This window comes from Gadus chalcogrammus, chromosome 10 (genome assembly GCF_026213295.1).
Source record: "Gadus chalcogrammus isolate NIFS_2021 chromosome 10, NIFS_Gcha_1.0, whole genome shotgun sequence".
In the NCBI taxonomy this organism is placed as follows: Eukaryota; Metazoa; Chordata; class Actinopteri; order Gadiformes; family Gadidae; genus Gadus; species Gadus chalcogrammus.
Genome location: NC_079421.1, coordinates 10,544,708 through 10,562,085, shown reverse-complemented (window position 1 = coordinate 10,562,085; position 17,378 = coordinate 10,544,708). Strand labels below are relative to the sequence as shown.

General features: G+C 47.6%; 2 protein-coding genes across 3 annotated transcripts in view; one reads left to right on the top strand and one right to left on the bottom strand.

Moving 5' to 3' along the window:
* The first annotated feature begins 2,023 nt into the window (after positions 1 to 2,023).
* Positions 2,024 to 4,591, top strand: lbx2 (ladybird homeobox 2). Its single transcript, XM_056600803.1, has 2 exons — positions 2,024 to 2,729; positions 3,412 to 4,591. Exons 1-2 carry the CDS (start codon positions 2,381 to 2,383, stop codon positions 3,876 to 3,878), a joined length of 816 nt encoding a protein of 271 aa, XP_056456778.1. The 5' UTR covers positions 2,024 to 2,380; the 3' UTR covers positions 3,879 to 4,591.
* Positions 4,592 to 7,678: 3,087 nt separating this feature from the next.
* pcgf1 (polycomb group ring finger 1) overlaps positions 7,679 to 17,378 on the bottom strand; it is a 10,000-nt gene continuing 300 nt past the window's right edge. Inside the window, exons 2-9 of one of the 2 annotated variants that reach the window (XM_056601041.1) lie at positions 14,966 to 15,071; positions 12,959 to 13,111; positions 12,555 to 12,626; positions 11,443 to 11,548; positions 10,973 to 11,015; positions 10,167 to 10,250; positions 9,835 to 9,915; positions 7,679 to 7,842 (exon numbers count right to left, since the gene is read on the bottom strand). In XM_056601041.1, coding sequence (XP_056457016.1) covers positions 7,795 to 7,842; positions 9,835 to 9,915; positions 10,167 to 10,250; positions 10,973 to 11,015; positions 11,443 to 11,548; positions 12,555 to 12,626; positions 12,959 to 13,111; positions 14,966 to 15,071 — 693 coding nt within the window. In that variant the 3' untranslated portion in view covers positions 7,679 to 7,794. Of the gene's footprint in view, positions 7,843 to 9,834; positions 9,916 to 10,166; positions 10,254 to 10,972; positions 11,016 to 11,442; positions 11,549 to 12,554; positions 12,627 to 12,958; positions 13,112 to 14,965; positions 15,072 to 17,378 lie in introns of both variants that reach the window. The other variant, XM_056601040.1, reaches the window with a different exon arrangement.

Sequence of the window (17,378 nt, the reverse complement as noted above, 5' to 3'; positions counted from 1 at the left end):
AGACCTACTAGCCTATATAGCACTAGCATAGGAATATACTGTGGCCCTACATTAGGCTGGTATCTAGCTGGCACTAGCCTAATGTGGGCTAGTGTTAGCCTACAGTAGGCTAGTGTTTGCCTAGAGTAGGCTAGTATTAATCTATAGTAGGAGAAAAAGTGAAACAAACGCACCATGGTATGAGACTCATATTGTTCACTCTTCCGGCAGACTGCAGCAGGAGGCTATGACAACAAAGGGTGTTGATTCAAAAGGAGTATTACACTAGAAACCAGTAGAGACCAGTAGGTCCAAAGACCACCAGTAGGCCTACAGACCAGTAGGCCTACAGACCAGTGGGCCTAGAGACCAGTTGGCCTATAACAGTCCTAGGCCCGCTGTATTCAGCCTCCTGGACTCTATGTCTGAATCTATTATTTATTAATTCTTCTCGTAATCAGAGATTCGACCCATTTCCTCCGAGCTCGTTCTGGTAGAGTCTGTGTCCGCGCGCCCGCCGGTGGCGTTAACCGGTGGAGTCTCGTGCTGCTTCACACCGGCTCGCCTCGCGCTGTCCCGTATGGTCCCGCTGGCACGCGCTGGGCCGCGTTATCCAGACGGATCAGTGGAGCATTTTCATAACGGAGCCTCACATTAAAACCCAGCGCGAGACCTCCCTTCATAATCCCCCTGAAGCGCAGCGGGCGGCGGGACTCGATCTCATGTTCACAGCAGATGGTCGGTAAGGCGCGCGGAGGATGCTGGATCAAACCCTCTGCTGGAACGCATCTCCCCGTGTCCTCGCGGATCTTCTGACGCATAATAAGATCCGCCAGCGATGTGCTTCGTTATTCGTTGGGTCGAATCACAGCGGTTATTGTTGAGTGTTTATTTGGGCTAATGTAGAGATGATTTTATGGTATAATGAATATCGATCCTTTAAGTTTGCAGATCTGGGCTCACAGGGGCCTCGCGTGGGAGGAACACACTCCTCAGTCGACCCCCCCCCCCTGGTGAGAGGAGTCCGGACCCACCGGGGCCGGGTCCTGATCCTCGTCCTGGTTCTAGTCCGGGTCTTTAGCTCTCATCTGTAGATATCATTCCGTTACTCGGATCAGACCAACCTGCCGCAGCGCGTCCTGCCTCGACGCGTCTCTGTTTCACGCAGTAGAGAACATTACACGATATCGCCGTTTTATGGTTATTTTTATATTTTTGTTTAATTTGTGAGGAATTATTTTAAATACTGTTTAAATATTTGTATTACTGCTTTTTTATTTTTTAATTGTTAATTTAGAAGTTTAGCCATAGATCAACAAGACAGAAGCGTGTTTTTAAAACCATTGCCCGTGATAGGATTTAATATTGTCTATACTAAATATGGCTATTTGTAATCAGTTGGAAAAAGATCAAATAAATAAATAAATAAAGGATAAATTATTTTCTCAAATTCAAAAATAAATAATACCTCAACATTTGTAATTTGTAGACAAATTATTCAGGCCTATTTATGAACCACAATCCGTACCTATTAAAAATAATAAAAAATAAAGAGCACTTTGCGTAATTACGCACCGAAGCCTCCAGAGAAAGTCTCGCGGAACGGATCCTAATTGGAGCGTTTTGTCCAAACGTCTCCTTGCACGGAGCCGTGGTTGGTGTTCCTCGAGCCCAGCGGGGGGTGGGGGGAGGAGGCGGGAGGAGGAGGTGAAAGGAGAAACCAGATGCAGGAACATTTGAGGGCATGTTCTCCAACACAGACAGCAACAGTGTGTGTGTGTGTGTGTGTGTGTGTGTGTGTGTGTGTGTGTGTGTGTGTGTGTGTGTGTGTGTGTGTGTGTGTGTGTGTGTGTGTGTGTGTGTGTGTGTGTGTGTGTGTGTGTGTGTCTGTGTGTGTGTGTGTGTGTGTGTGTGTGTGTGTGTGTGTGTGTGTGTGTGTTGGGCGCGCGAGAGAGACTCCTCCTTTTCCCGCGGCCAATTAATTCTCGTGCCTGGCCCTTTAAGACGCAGGGGCGGCTCGGCGCGCGGCGGACGGCTTCTCTAATTGAACTTCGCCCAATCAACAACAACTCGTTAGCGGTGGACTTTCTCCTGCGGCGTCTCGCTACGGATCTGCTCCTCTCCGGGTCTCGCCCCCCGGTCGTGTTTTCAAACTCTTCCCAAACTCCGCGTTGGAGTGGGCAGAGGCGCGACTGAGTCCCGCCCGGTAGCTCGAGCTCCTCCCGCAGCATGTCGGCTGCAAACTCTCTCGCGACTTAAAGTTGCTCCGCATCGAAGGTGGCGTAAAAATTCAGTTTTTCTGCGACGGACACGAGACGCGACGTGCGGCCGGTCACTCCTACCCCAGCGCGTGGATGAACTAGCCCCGTGGCGCACCAGCGGGAGTACACCGGGCACCGTGATGACCTCCAGCCGAGACATGAAGACGGGCTCCGTGCTGATGGCCGGCGGGGAGGAGCGGCGGCGGGCCCCGCTGGACCAGCTGCCCCCGCCGGCCTGCTCCTCCAAGCCGCTGACCCCCTTCAGCATCGAGGACATCTTGAGCCGACCCTCCGTGAGGAAGGCGGCGGCGGCGGTGGCCGCGGGGGCGGCGGTCAGCGTGTGCCCGCCGCGCGCCCTGGACAAGGTGAGCGGCTCAAGCGCGGGCCGGCCCTGCCTCACGACGCCCTCGTCCCCGCTGTGCGCGCTGGAGGAGCTCGCGAGCAAGACGTTCAAAGGCCTGGAGGTCAGCGTGATCCAGGCGGCCGAAGGTACGAGGCAGCATTACATTAATATTCATCTCTGTCGCGATACATTATAATATACATTATAATGTTTATATTATAATATATATAGTATATATATATTATAATATTATATATTATATATTATGATATGTAGCTTATAATATAATAAATAAATACATTATAATTTGTATATTATAATAACCTGTAATCGAAGGGCCTGCTGGCGAGAGGATTATAACGCGTTATAACTTTATATTTTAAAGGCTCGACTTGGTCGATTATTGTCGGCGATATTAGAAGCTTTAGTGACATAAATGAATATAAATGTGGGTTATTTGTGAATCAGGAGGCCTGCTGGGTGAACGTCCTGGTGTTTTCAGCGTAAAGTAACACAATGTCCGAGCGGGGATTCCTCTAGGGTCGGCGGTGTTTCCTGAGTGACCGGGCCGGGCTTGAGGTTCTGAGCCCGGGTTAGATGCTATAGGCCCGGGTTAGAGGCTCTTGGTCCGGGTTAGAGCTTCTGTTCTCGGGTTAGAAGCTCTGGGCCCGGGATAGAGGCTCTGGGCCCGGGTTAGATGCTCTGATCCAGGCCTGCAGAGCACGGGTCGTGGTGGTGGTTTCGACGGGTCTTCCAGGGCCTTGGAGATGAAGTTGTGTCCTCGCGGTGGTCTGACCTACTCTGTTCGCTTCCCCTTCCGCCCAACAGGTCGCGAGCACGTGAACGCGTTCGGCCAGCGGCAGACGTCGAAGAAGCGGCGGAAGTCGCGCACGGCCTTCACCAACCACCAGATCTACGAGCTGGAGAAGCGCTTCCTGTACCAGAAGTACCTGAGCCCGGCGGACCGGGACCAGATCGCGCAGCAGCTCGGCCTGAGTAACGCGCAGGTCATCACGTGGTTCCAGAACAGGCGCGCCAAACTGAAGCGCGACCTGGAGGAGATGAAGGCAGATGTGGAGTCGCTGAAGAAGATCCCGCCGCAGGCGCTGCAGAAACTCGTGACCATGGAGGACATGGAGGAGGACGACCCCCAGGACCCCCGGGGCGGTGGCTCCGGGGGGGTCTCCCCCAGCGAGTCCCACCGGGGGGCCTTCCCGGGGTCCCCCGGCTCCTCGCGAGACCACACCACGGACGAGTTCTCGGAGGAGGACGAGGAGATCGAGGTGGATGATTGACAGTTTGAGGCCCGCGAGTTTTACAACAACCACAAACAAAGAAACAAACTAAAAAAGGGGGCATTTTTCTTCCCGAACATTTTTGCACGGATATTGATGAAGGAGAATATATATCTAGGATTATGGATTTTATTATTTGGGTTCCGTTTCTTTGTTCTTAATTTATCGGGGGACCTGCTGAGGTTCTGCTGTCGGACGTTCACCGAATTGTTGGAGGAATATTCCCGGTGCCACCGGGACTCAACGGTCTTAAATATGACGGTACAAGGAGACATAAGGGTGTATCCTGAGGTTTTATACCTGGTGTGGTTCTGAAGGGGGGAGGGGGGGGGCTGGTCTCTGGGTCTGGGGTCTCTCTGAGCCTGGTCCCAGAACATAGACCTGGTCCAGGTCCTGGTGCGGTCCTCAGCGTCCAGACCCCCGCAGGTCGTGTATGTATCGTGTTGTCCACGGCAACACGTTGCATTCATCTGCATGCACGCAGCGATACCCATCTTGCAGAGGAAGAATTATTAATATTATTATTATTCATATCCGAATGCAAAACGAGCAGATCGCAATTTTTCTTTCCACTTCGGGTTTCTGTACATAAATTAAACATCCTATGCGATAATTTTATTGTAACATTCTATTTAATCAGCATCTATGTAAATAAAGGGTATATGATATTTCACCACCTTTTCAGATGTGTTTTATGCAACAAGTAAACAGATAAACTAAACCAGATCCAACGCCTTCCTGCTCTGGGGGAAAACGGGTGCGTTGGTCGTAATTTGACCGTTTTACGTCTCAATTAGGCCGAGTGTGTGTGAAGAGTGTGTCTGAAGAGTGTGTGTGAAGTGACTTCACTTATCAGCTGTCTTCAGTTCTCTCTCCTCCCGATCGCAGAAACGCGCTCCGGCCGCTCAAAGCCGGTCCCTCCCCTGTGGCATATGGGAGCTTCAGGAACCGTCTTTAACACACAACTAGTCGACATGATTGATTAGCTCTCTGAACATAAACAGGTCGCAGCCAGCCGTGAGCAATACGGCACGCATCTGCCCCTCTCTAGAAAGTCACCCATGAATAGCAAATGGCTGCTAATGAATAAGACACAATAGGGGGCCTGGAGGTGGGAGTGGGGGCCCGCCTGTTGGCCAGGGGCCCTCGCCGGACATTTGGTCCTCTTGTCCCGGGGCTGTAGGGCCCTCAGCCGGACCCGGGGCCTCACAATGGAGCCACTCGCTCGGAATGAGGTTGAAAAGTCAAGTAGGGCTTTTATGGCTGAGTGTGAATAAGTGGATGAGCAGCGCTGAAGAGAGCAGTGAAGAGAGGCTGGAGCGACTCAGGCTGCATACCACAGCATCTGGAACATCTGACCTGAGGTCCGTTCAGATGAACATCTGACCCCATGCAGGTCCGTTCAGAGGAACATCTAACCATCTGACCTCAGGTCCGTTCAGATGAGCATCTGACCCCAGGTCCGCTCAGAGGAACATCTGACGTGAGGTCCGTTCAGATGAACATCTAACGTATGTCAGGTCAGATGAGCAGCTTCATGTACATTTCGTTCAGGCCTAACGCTTCGAAACAACGCTTAATTTATTAATTTCTTCCTAATATTAATAAAATATTCTAAATATATAGGCCAGCCTCGTAATCGTTTTTAGTTTTTGAGGTCATACTATTTATTTACAATTGATCGGGTCATTAAATATTTTTTTCTAGGCTATATAATCTAGAATAAATAAATAAAATGGTAGGCCTAATGTATTATTTTAAATAAATTAACTAGGAATGTTTCATTCTAAATAAATGAACTAGGACTGTTTCATTTTAAATATAGGAATGTTTTATTTTGAATAGATAGGATTTAAATGGAAGTTTGACTTTACAGTATAACTATTAAATGAACTAACCCTAGTTTAATATAATTCAAAACACAATTGTAGAAATATAAGAACAAATAACAGCAATAACAAATTTAACAGCAGATTTCCGGAACATTTTATTTCTAATCTTAAATATGCATGTCGTGGGTCACCCATAAATGGTTTGTGCGTCAAATTGTTATACCAATCATTTTAGTCCATTTGAGGATTTACAACATTATTTGAGCAGCTTCGAAATATCCTTATAACATCTCCCAGATTAAAACAAACCATATATATTTATCGATGATCTACCAATTACCCATCACCTCCGTGTTTCTGGATTAATTCATATTGTTAGTTAATCTCAGCCCTTATCCGGCCACTCGAGGAGGGAGGTTGAGGTTGCTTTAACGGAATCATTTGGCCTGAATCTTTCTTTCAATTCGATGAATTTAATTCCCTGTAATTTGGTTGTAACCTTGTTCGGTGTAATTTGGAACAGGATTATCGGTTATTGAAATGAATGCTAATTACACTTACACTGTCGTCGCTCGCTGCAGTAGTTCAAATTCATTAAAGAAATTCAATAAATAGGCCAGGTATAATATATACTCTATAATATATAGTGTGTAACATGATATTTGCATCAACCTAACGTCGTTTTACATGAAGAGTTCCTGAACCACCATCAGTGATTCTCTTCCAAATAACGCAGCTTCCATATCTGAGCACATTGACGCTAGAGTCCTGTTCTTGGGTTAGTATAGACCTGGTCCCAGTAGAGTCCTGGTCTGGGGTTAGTAGAGACCTGGTCAGTAGAGTCCTGGTCGGAGGTCAGTAGAGACCTGGTCCCAGTAGAGTCCTGGTCCCAGTAGAGTCCTGGTCTGGGGCTATAGAGACCTGGTCAGTAGAGTCCTGGTAGGAGGTCAGTAGAGATTTGGTCCCAGTATTGGTCCCAGTAGAGTCCTGGTCGGAGGTCAGTAGAGACCTGGTCCCAGTAGAGGCCTGTTCTTGGGTCAGTAGAGACCTGGTCCAAGTATCCCAGTAGAGTCCTGTTCTGGGGTCAGTAGAGACCTGGTCCCAGTAGAGTCCTGGTCAGTAGAGACCTGGTCCCAGTAGAGTGCTGTTCTGGGGTCAGTAGAGTCCTGGTCCCAGTAGAGCCCTGGTCTGAGGTCGGTAGAGCCCTAGTCTGAGGTCAATATACGCTAGTCTGATCGGCCAGTGAACCAGCAGCGACCTCTAGCGGCCATTTAGAAGTACTGCTGGGGCCTCTGAAGTATACTGGGTCAGCGAATATAAACTGTTAACGGCTCTAGTGCAATTAAAAAGTATATATAAATGTATATATTAAGTGAGTATATTTAATAGATGAAACTGTGCACTTCTATGTTTACGTTGTGATTCGTATAACTGCAGCTCATTGCCATAGTAGACTGTCCTGTCAGGATGTTTTTATAAAACTCATAGAAAATAATTAGAGAAATTCTATACATTACAGAAGATAGAAAGCAAATGCCTCAGATTTTACAAACAGGGACCAACTTAACACATTTTAATAACTGCATTTGTTCAGCTAGCAATATTAACCAATATTAGCAGAGGCTTTCGGTCAGTTCTGAACAATGAATTCATGTTATAAATAAGCAGCTTGGGGTCAGGGGTCATCGTGTTGAAGGAGGCCAACAGCTAGCTTTACTTCAGAATTGAACCCACAATCTACCAAGTCACTGGTCAAGATTAGTGTAAGCCATTAGCTAGCCACACACACACACACACACACACACACACACACACACACACACACACACACACACACACACACACACACACACACACACACACACACACACACACACACACACACACACACACACACACACACACACACACACACCTCTACTTCCTGTCCTCAGAGACCCACAGAACTCAACCAGAAACTCAACCCTTTCATTTGAAATTTATTTTCAAAAATACAAAACAAGGAAAATAAGTATATGTACACAAACACTATTAAAATAGAATATTTATCATACAAAATATATACAGCTGGTGTGGTGGCTCCCCTATCTCCTCTTCTCCTTCACCGTGTAGTGCAGCACCAGAGGCTGGGCCTGGGTTAGACAGTACAGACACAGGTAGGGGTTAGACAGTACAGAGACAGGTCATGAAGGAGCCGGTAGGGGTTAGACAGTACAGAGACAGGTCATGAAGGAGCCGGTAGGGGTTAGACAGTACAGAGACAGGTCATGAAGGAGCAGGTAGGGGTAAGACAGTACAGAGACAGGTAACTAAGGAGCAGGTAGGGGTTAGACAGTACAGAGACAGGTCATGAAGGAGCAGGTAGGGGTTAGACAGTACAGAGACGGGTCATGAAGGAGCAGGTAGGGGTTAGACAGTACAGAGACAGGTCATTAAGGAGCAGGTAGGGGTTAGACAGTACAGATACAGGTCATTAAGGAGCAGGTAGGGGTTAGACCAGGGATGCCAGGGTGAAATTGGTCAGGGGGCCAGATTTTTTTCAAGTGAGATCTCTGGGGGCCGGATACACTTTTGGACTGAAAAGGCCTGAAAAGGCCAAACACTGACTCAACACATGGATAGGTAGGCTATTTTAAATTATGTTTGAAGGCCTAGACATCAAAAATAAATTGCACTGGCCCCAAAATAGCCTCACAATAAGGCATACAATTACATAGCCTGAAGCAGGAGACAGCTCCCCTCTAAAAACTTAAAATTTTCCTATCCATGCAAGTAGCCTATATTTATAAATGAGAAATGTAACAAAATAGACTAGGTGCCAACAAAACACATTTCCTATAAATAACACAAGTGTAAACTGTTAATTACTTTTATTTAATTTATTGAAGGCTTGCATGGGTGAACTAGGCGATTGCCTAGGGCGGCAAATGCGTTGGGGGCGGCAAAAGTGTTGGGGGTGTCACGTTAAAATTGTACCGGGGGCGAAAATTGTACCGGCCTACGTCATCAGTTGTTTACATCTTGACAACCTGCCTGGCAACAAACGACGCGATCGTCTGTTGCCGGGCAGGTTGCAAAAAACATTCGGCTCATGTTTCCAAAAGACGAAATAACATAATACAGATAACGGATCGCTAGATAACACTTGTTTTTACTTTATATTTGTATTGTATTTAATTGTTTAATCGAATAGCAACAGACGACGCGATCGTCTGTTGCCGGGAAACGGGCGATCGCGTCAAATGACGTAGGAAGGTTCTTGAACATTCGCGTCCTACGTCATTTGACGCGATGAACATTCGCGAACTTTCATGCTCGTTCATTGCACTCCTTCATTGAGCGTGACAAGACAGGTTTTTGAAACCTGCTTCAAACACTCAGTTTACTAGCCAAATTCGATTAAACAATTCAATACAATACAAATATAAAGTAAACACAAGTGTTATCTAGCGATCCGTTATCTGTATTATGTTATTTCGTCTTTGGAAACATGAGCCGAATGTTTTTTGAAACCTGCCCGGCAACGGACAACCCAATTAAATCAGTTGTCAAGTTGTCAACAACTGATGACGTTGGCCGGTACAATTTTCTTCCCCGGTACAATTTTAACGTGACAGCGGCCTTAATTAATGAATTAATTTTAATGAAACAAGCGTGTTTTCTAAACACGTTTCGAAATGGAATGGGGTATGAACAGTTATTGAATCGTAACAGACCAGCAGCAGTAACAGACCAACTGACGGATTCCAAAAAGAAAAGATATATATGTAAAATGATAAAAAATTCAATAAATACATATATTCTCCCCTTATCACCCGCGGGCCGGATGTGACATACAGTCGGGCCGTGTCCGGCCCGCGGGCCGTAACCCTGTCATCCCTGGGTTAGACAGAGACAGGTCAGTACAGAGACAGGTAGGGGTTAGACAGTACAGATACAGGTCATGAAGGAGCAGGTAGGGGTTAGACAGTACAGAGACAGGTAACTAAGGAGCAGGTAGGGGTTAGACAGTACAGATACAGGTCGTTAAGGAGCAGGTAGGGGTTAGACAGTACAGAGACAGGTCATGAAGGAGCAGGTAGGGGTTAGACAGTGGGGGTCAGACAGTAGGGGTTAGACTGTACCTTGCCAAACCAATGAGAGAGCCATAATCGCTTCATGGTCATGTGATCGGGGAGCGACTCGTTGTTGAAGAGCATCTGGACCTGAGTGGAGGTCAGAGGTCAAGATCAGAACACCTGACTCAAGAGGAGGTTCAACCGAACAGGTCAGTCCACGAGAGCTCCGTCACGCATCGGAACTCTTATATTAAACTTTATTGAAACAGGAAATCAAACGGGAGGAATCAGACGGACGCAGACACACACAAACCATGTGGACATGGACACACACCGCGCTCACACATAAGACACACAACCACCCAACCTGGACACACCCCCACCCCCCCGGTCCTCACCTGGTGTTTCTCCACGTTGAGCCGATGGCAGAGGACCTTCCGGAGGTGTCTGACCTCCGCCCGAACAGAACAGCGCACAAACTTCTGCTGCAGAGAGGAGCAGGAAGTGGTGGTGTTACTGGGTGGTGTTGCTGGGTGGTGTCACTGGGGGGTGTCACTGGGGGGTGACACTGGGTGGTGTCACTGGGTGGTGTCACTGGGTGGTGTCACTGGGTGGTGTCACTGGGTAGTGTCACTGGGTGGTGTGACTGGGTGGTGTGACTGGGTGGTGTTACTCTGTGGGGTGACTGGGTGTTGTTACTCTGTGGGGTGACTGGGTGTTGTTACTCTGTGGTGTCACTGGGTGGTGTTACTGGGTGGGGTGACTGGGGACTTTACCAATAACAGCTGAATATGGATTATTTCATATTTTAATGAATGAAGCTAACAGGAATAAATCTAAATGCCGTTGTAGTTCAAGAAGTATCTTCCTGAAATAGGTCTGTAATGATGAATTTTTTACTTTGTAAAAATCTGATCTAATCTCTATGAATCTTTGTCATTTAATAACGCGCATTCTCAACTTCCAACAGAAGAATAGGTCAACAGTGACCTCTGGTGGTCAAGTATCGTATTTACACAAACCACGTGTCAACTTCAAAATAAGAGCCACCCTGTTCTTAAAGCAATCAATGCTTTAGGAAAAAAGTAAAAGCTTAATTTCAAGAAAAGAAAAGGACACATATTCCTCTGGTAAGATCACGAGCTCTACTACCTCCGGTCAGTGTTGTGTTAACATTGTGTTGTTTTGCATCCTGTGAACCAACCTGAAGAGTCAGCTTGTTCTTGTCTTTCCCCGGATGTGTTGAGCTGCAGCAAACAGATCAATGCGTTTAACATCCCGACAGTCGACTTAAGCCTCAGATTGCTGAGTCCCACAGTGGGGGACATTGAACACGAGTTAAATAAACACTTAGATTAGATAACATCCACCAAGGAACAGGGTTCAATACGCACTCCATTACTCAATTCACTGCTAAACATAGAGCGTATAAACAGAAGTGTACATTTACATTTAGGGCGTTTAGCAAACGCATTTATACAAAACGACTTACAGTTGGTACATTTGTCTATAGAAAAAGAAACAACATATCGCTGTCGGTTCAGTACGGATGTTCATAGAACCAAGGGCCAAGCACTAACAATCACTGGGTTAACCCATTCCCCGTACACAACAGAGATAGCTAGGATGAGACGCTACACAATGCTAAGTACTGAAGCTAGGAGGACAGGTTACCTGTGTCTCTCCAGGCAGAGGGACACCTGCTCGTCGTAGCGGTAGAAGTGAGCCTTGGAGTGGTCGAAACTGGTATAGGGCAGTCCTGTGGAGTCGGGCATCGCGTCTGAACACAAGAGAACCAGAACCAGAACCGGGTCACAAATACACTGCTTTAAAAACGCTCAACTATGGGTCTGTCAATAGAAAGCGATATAAAAGACATCGATAATAACACGAGGTTCAGTTATAATTGTAAATACATTGTTTGGTAAACACTAAATACTAGTGGTGCAACGGTTCACGGGACGCAAGTGAACCACGGATCGGCTGATAAAAAAAAAAGTGCGTTCACGTGATCAGCGCATGTTTAGAGGACAATTCCGGTATTAACAACATCATCAAGTATCGTAGCAAAATACAGTTTCTGTTGCATTTTATTGGCCGTAAATCCCATTAAAACGGAAACCGGAACCGGACATGTTTATGTTTGGTTGTAGTCTTTTCGCTCGGTTCTCCGTATCAAGAGTAGGGCTAGAACTGAGCGAAAGACTACAACCAACCCCCCTTGCAATGAGCAATGAGTCTTCCAACCGAAATCAATGGATTTACAAAATGCCAAAACAAGACAGAAACTGTATTTTGATACCATACTTGATGAAAAAAAAGAAGATGAGGATGTCTGCATTGCCTTGGGAGAGTGTAGACTCTGAACTTTCCCCAGGCAATGCAGCATCCTGAATTGTAAATCCAGGGTTAGGGATTATTTACTATCCATGTTAAAAAGAAGAAGGATAATAACTCAGATTGAATTTTTTTTAAATATTGACAATGCTTAACGGAAGCAGGATTATTATCAAATTTTTCACTTTATTTTGTTTTTACACATTTGAAGATTTTATTTAAAGTCACATTTGTCTCGTTATGTTTAATATTGTTGTTGATCCGAAAATGATCCGAACCGTGACGCGATCCGTGAGTTTTGTGATCCGTTGCACCCCTACTAAATACTGAAGTTCAGATCAGAGTGGCATCTAAACTGGTGAATCACCACACAGCACCGCCCTCTGCTGGTTAAACACAGAACTACATCCTGCCATTCAAAACAACAACACAACTCATGCTAAGCTCACCGTCTCCGCTGGGCTGGACAACGCGCTCCAGACCTCTGGACTGGTAGAACTCCTTGATCCTCTGGTCCTCACCTGGGGAGGAGGGGGGGGGAGCTAACATTAGGCTCAGAGCTCTTCCACCAGCCGTCCAAAACCTACCTGTTTGTGACATCACAAGTGGCCCCGCCTGTCCAAGCAGCTATGATGGACGGATGATACCGCCAGCCTTCCCGGTGGGACGCACCATTGGTGGAGAGGGGGGGGGGGGTGTACTCCCACTTGTGATGTCACAAACAGGTTGGCTTTGAAAGGGCTCATCACGTCACATGAATGGGTGAATGTAAGGCAGTATTGTGAAGCTTTGAGTCGCCACTGGTCAAAAGGCGCTGTATGAATGCAGTCGTGATGGAGAGGGCGGGACTCACTCTCCTGCAGGCCGGGGACCAGCTTGAAGACGATGTCCTGCATGACGCGGTCCAGCTTCAGGTTGAGCAGTGGCTGCGTCTCGTGGATCTTGATGTTGCACATGGGGCAGTACTTACTGGTCTGGAGGTACTTCACGATGCACGACTTGCAGACTGCAACAGAGAGGAGGTTCAGTCATGAACAGGCTGACTCAACAACCAATCACAACACAGAGGAGGTTCAGTCAGCCCGCCCACTGGTCCAGAGAGCAATGCATGGGCTGACTGAACATCTAATAAAAAAAAACTAACAAGCAGAGCTGCTGTTTAATGGTAAATGGACTAAATGGATTTATCCAGCGCTCTTCAAACAAGTGGCCACTCAAAGCACTTCACAATACTACCTAACATTCACCCATTCATGCACACATTCACACACCGACGGCGGTGTCAACCGCACAGGGCGACATCCAGCTCGTCAGGAGCGGTGAGGGTTCTCGCTCAGGGACGCCTCGACACTCCGCTAGGAGGAGCCGGGGATCGAACCAGCTGCTCTACCTCCTGAGCCACATGCTGCTGTTGTTAAAGGTCAGTGTAGCATGTCTGACTTCGTTAAAAAAATGTTTTCATCACCCTTCAGAATTTGCCCAAAATACATAAAGAACTTATTCATTAGATGTTTGTAAAAAATAAAAAGGTTGAATAGAAATGGGAGGGTCTGTATTTGAGATGTTATTGAACATCCTACCACAAAATCACAAAGAAAAGTATCACAAAGTTGGGTCATAACTAGGGTTGAGCACCTAATCTCGGTTCCAGTAGGGAACCGGTTCCGACGTAAACGGTAGTACCGAGATCGAATAAGAACGCATATTTCGGTGCCTCATAACGGTGCCTTACTCTTTTAAACGCCCCTGCCCCGCCCCCATGGTGTTGCGGCGTCATCTTGCTTTAGTGCTGGGCGGTAAACCGGTTCACACCGGATAACGGTGTGGATTTTCGTTAGGATATGATTTTTTTTATATACCGCCATAACGGTGTATTTGATTACACAACGTTCGGAACGCAGCGCTGCGCGTTTCAGACGGGACCCTTTTCAATGTTGTGCTTCTAAACACGCATGTTACGACTTTCTTTATAGGTACATGACTGCGAGGCGTGGTATTTTAGGCCAACTTGTAAAAGCGTATGTCACGGCTTTCAAACATATAAACCATAGCCTATGGGCGCCTCGGGACGGACTTGTCAACGCGCTGCGGAGTCACTTACTTGATGTTGTTTTGATTGAAGATCGGCAGGTTGTAGTGGGTGTGTGCGTGAATGAATGAACGTGTGTGTGAGAGTGTGTGTGAGAGTGTGTGTGAGAGAGTGAGTGAGTGAGTGTGTGTGTGGCGAGCGTATGTGATTTCAAAGTAACAAACAAACAATCTCAAAGCCGATGCATGCAACAAAAACTATCTGTTCAAAACCAAATAAACAAATCCAGAACAGTCGCTTATTCGCTTCAAATACTTTTTCTTTTCAAAACGTATTAATAAATACGGCGCGGTACCGAGCGGTTGAAAACCATGTTGGCGTCTCCTGTGGCTGCCTAATTAATATTATTTGTATTATTATTTTTTTTTTATGTTTATCAGTCACGGCAGCCTTTCCTCTTTATGTAAGTTGAGTAATTTAATGCCAACCGTAAATCTTGCATATCAAGTAGGCCAGCAAACACCGTTGCCATTCAACAGCGTGTGGGACAACGTGTGCCATGTCCTAAACTTCAACTCAGTGTCCGCTGACTTCTGCTTAATGTGAAACTCATAACAAGTCGTGCAGGTACGTGTGTGCGGTTTCGTTTTTTTAAGTACCGGTTCGTGGACCGTTTTAGCACCGGAACCGTTTATAAAGTACAGAGAAGGCACCGGTATCGGATAAAACCCAAACGATAGCCAACCCTAGTCATAACCATGGGGATAACACGCCCCCAGTGTTCTCCGCCCAGCCCGGGGGTGAAGGGAGGGGTCACTAGGGGTCACTCACAGGTGTGCAGACATTCCGTGATCGTGGTGGCGTCGATGAAGTAGCCCGCGCACAGGTAGCACACGATGTGCTCGTTCAACTCCTTGATCTTCAGCTTCACCTCCTCCTGGGGACACACACAAACACACACACACCAGGTTAAGTGAGGGGAACACCGGCTCATCAGACCAGTGTCAGTCTACAGCATGAGGAAGAGCCCCACTGCCCATCAGAAGACCCCCTCCTCCCTTCTTGTGTCAGCTCAGTAGTGAGAAGACGTTGATGAGCTGTGCGTCGCGGTGGGATTCAGAAACACCGTTTATTTCTTTATTATCTCTCTAATGGAACCCTCACCAACTGCCAGTAACAAATATATGAGCCGTGTGTTCTGATGGCTCTGTCCAGGTGATCCACTGTTCTCCAGACCTCCGTTGTTCTCAGATGGAACGCTGCACGGTTCCACTCTGCTCGCAGAACATTTTCAGAGGTGCTGTTCAGAGGTGGGTCAGAGGAGGGTCAAACACCGGTAAGTCCCGTAGACCCGGACCGGTGGGGCTAGAGCACGCCGGTCTGGGCCCTGATACCGGATCCGTTCCGGTCCTTATGACCTATTGTTCGCGGTTGTTGGATGTTTCAGAAGCCGCCGCGGGACACGAATACGGAGACACTCATCCTCATCCTATGAAGTCCGACCCTGTAACCACCAGATAGTTCCACACCACGTCCCGTGACCAATCCCAGCGAACTGTTCAAACCTCTGATGAGCCACAAGATAAGATACACTGCGTACACACAAGAACACAGACACACGTTCACCTTCTGGAGCTATATCTGCAAGTGTTGTATATCTATCAATATCTATATCATTATCAACCAGACCAGAGTCCAGAGGGCTGAGTCCCATCTTATTCACTTTGATCTCAGGTGATCTTTACTTCAGGTTATTCCGCCCGGACGGTTTGAAATATTTTACATGTTCGCTTTACGTGACAATTCTTGTGCTTCGTTCTTATCAGACATCACAAGTTAAGTTAACCGACTCTCTGAGGTTACCAGTTTAGAGTAAAGCTTGGACATCTCTTCAGGTTTGTGTAACGTTCGATTGGTCAGTTTAGGTCCAAAGTCGGAAACAACCTCAGACTCAAACACTGAGGAACTGATCAACTTTAATGTGAAGAATCTGTCTCTGTGTTTACATCATGAAGAGGTTAACTTGCACTGGTGGTTAACTTGCACTCTTTGACTTGCACTGGTTAATTTACACTGGTTAACATGCACTAACTCAGACCGGTTTAGGGAGAATTAACCGGCTCACGTTCATCAGCGAGCATAGGAAACAACACGACTCACTCTGATCTGAACCAACTAAACAACTCTAACCTGAACCAACAACACATCTCTCTAACCTGAACCAACAACACAACTCTAACCTGAACCAACAACACAACTCTCTAACCTGAACCAACAACACAACTCTCTAACCTGAGAAAACAACACAACTCTCTCTAACCTGAACCAACAACACAACTCTCTAACCTGAACCAACAACACAGCTCTCCAACCTGAACCAACCTGAACCAACAACAACACAACTCTCTAACCTGAACCAACAACGTGCTGCAATACGGTTCTAGTCCGTCAACGTGAAGCGCAACACCGAACCGAACACCGTTAAACAGACCGGAGAGCAGCGAGGCTCCAGAAGACCAAAAAACCCGTAAACACCGTAGACCAGGTCCGTTAACCCCGTAGACCCGGTCGGGTAACCCCGTAGACCCGGACCGGTGGGGCTAGAGCAAGCCGGTTTGGGTCCTGATACCGGATCCGTTCCGGTCCTTATGATCCTATTGTTCGCGGTTGTTGGATGTTTCAAAAGCCGCCGCGGGACACGAATACAGAGAGACACTCATCCTCATCCTATGAAGTCCGACCCTGTAACCACCGCGTCCCGGGGCTAGACACACCGCGTCCCGGGGCCAGACTCACGGGTCCGGTCCAACTATGGGTCGGAACCGTGCGGAAGCTTTGGGCTCCGTACCCGGGACGTGGAGCTCCGTGCGCGGGACAAGGAGCTCCGTGCGCGGGACAAGGCGGAGTACCGAGAGAGATGGAACAGACGACGCTCTGCGTGTTGAAACACACTTTAGACAACACAACACCGGACCGGGACGCCCGTCCTACTCGACCTCAGCCCGCCGAGGACCGGTTCTGGGAACGGGTCCAGAAGTGGGACACCCGGACCCGGTCCCGGTCCCGGTTCTCCTCGGCTTACGGCGACACGCGCGATTTTGAAACCTCCTGAAGTGACGTCTCCGTCGCTTTGTTGTTGTTTGGCCGGGAAGCTGCCTGCTGTGAACGGGTCGCCTCGCACCGACAAGAACAACACCGACATGGACCCCCGGGGTGGACCCCCGCCGTACGCCTGCGCAGACGC

Bases quoted from the DNA above. Each gene is read 5' to 3' on its own strand.
- lbx2 (XM_056600803.1), top strand. From the start codon at position 2,381: ATGACCTCCAGCCGAGACATGAAGACGGGCTCCGTGCTGATGGCCGGC. The intron at 2,730-3,411 runs GTACGAGGCAGC...TCCGCCCAACAG, and splicing joins CGTGATCCAGGCGGCCGAAG to GTCGCGAGCACGTGAACGCG.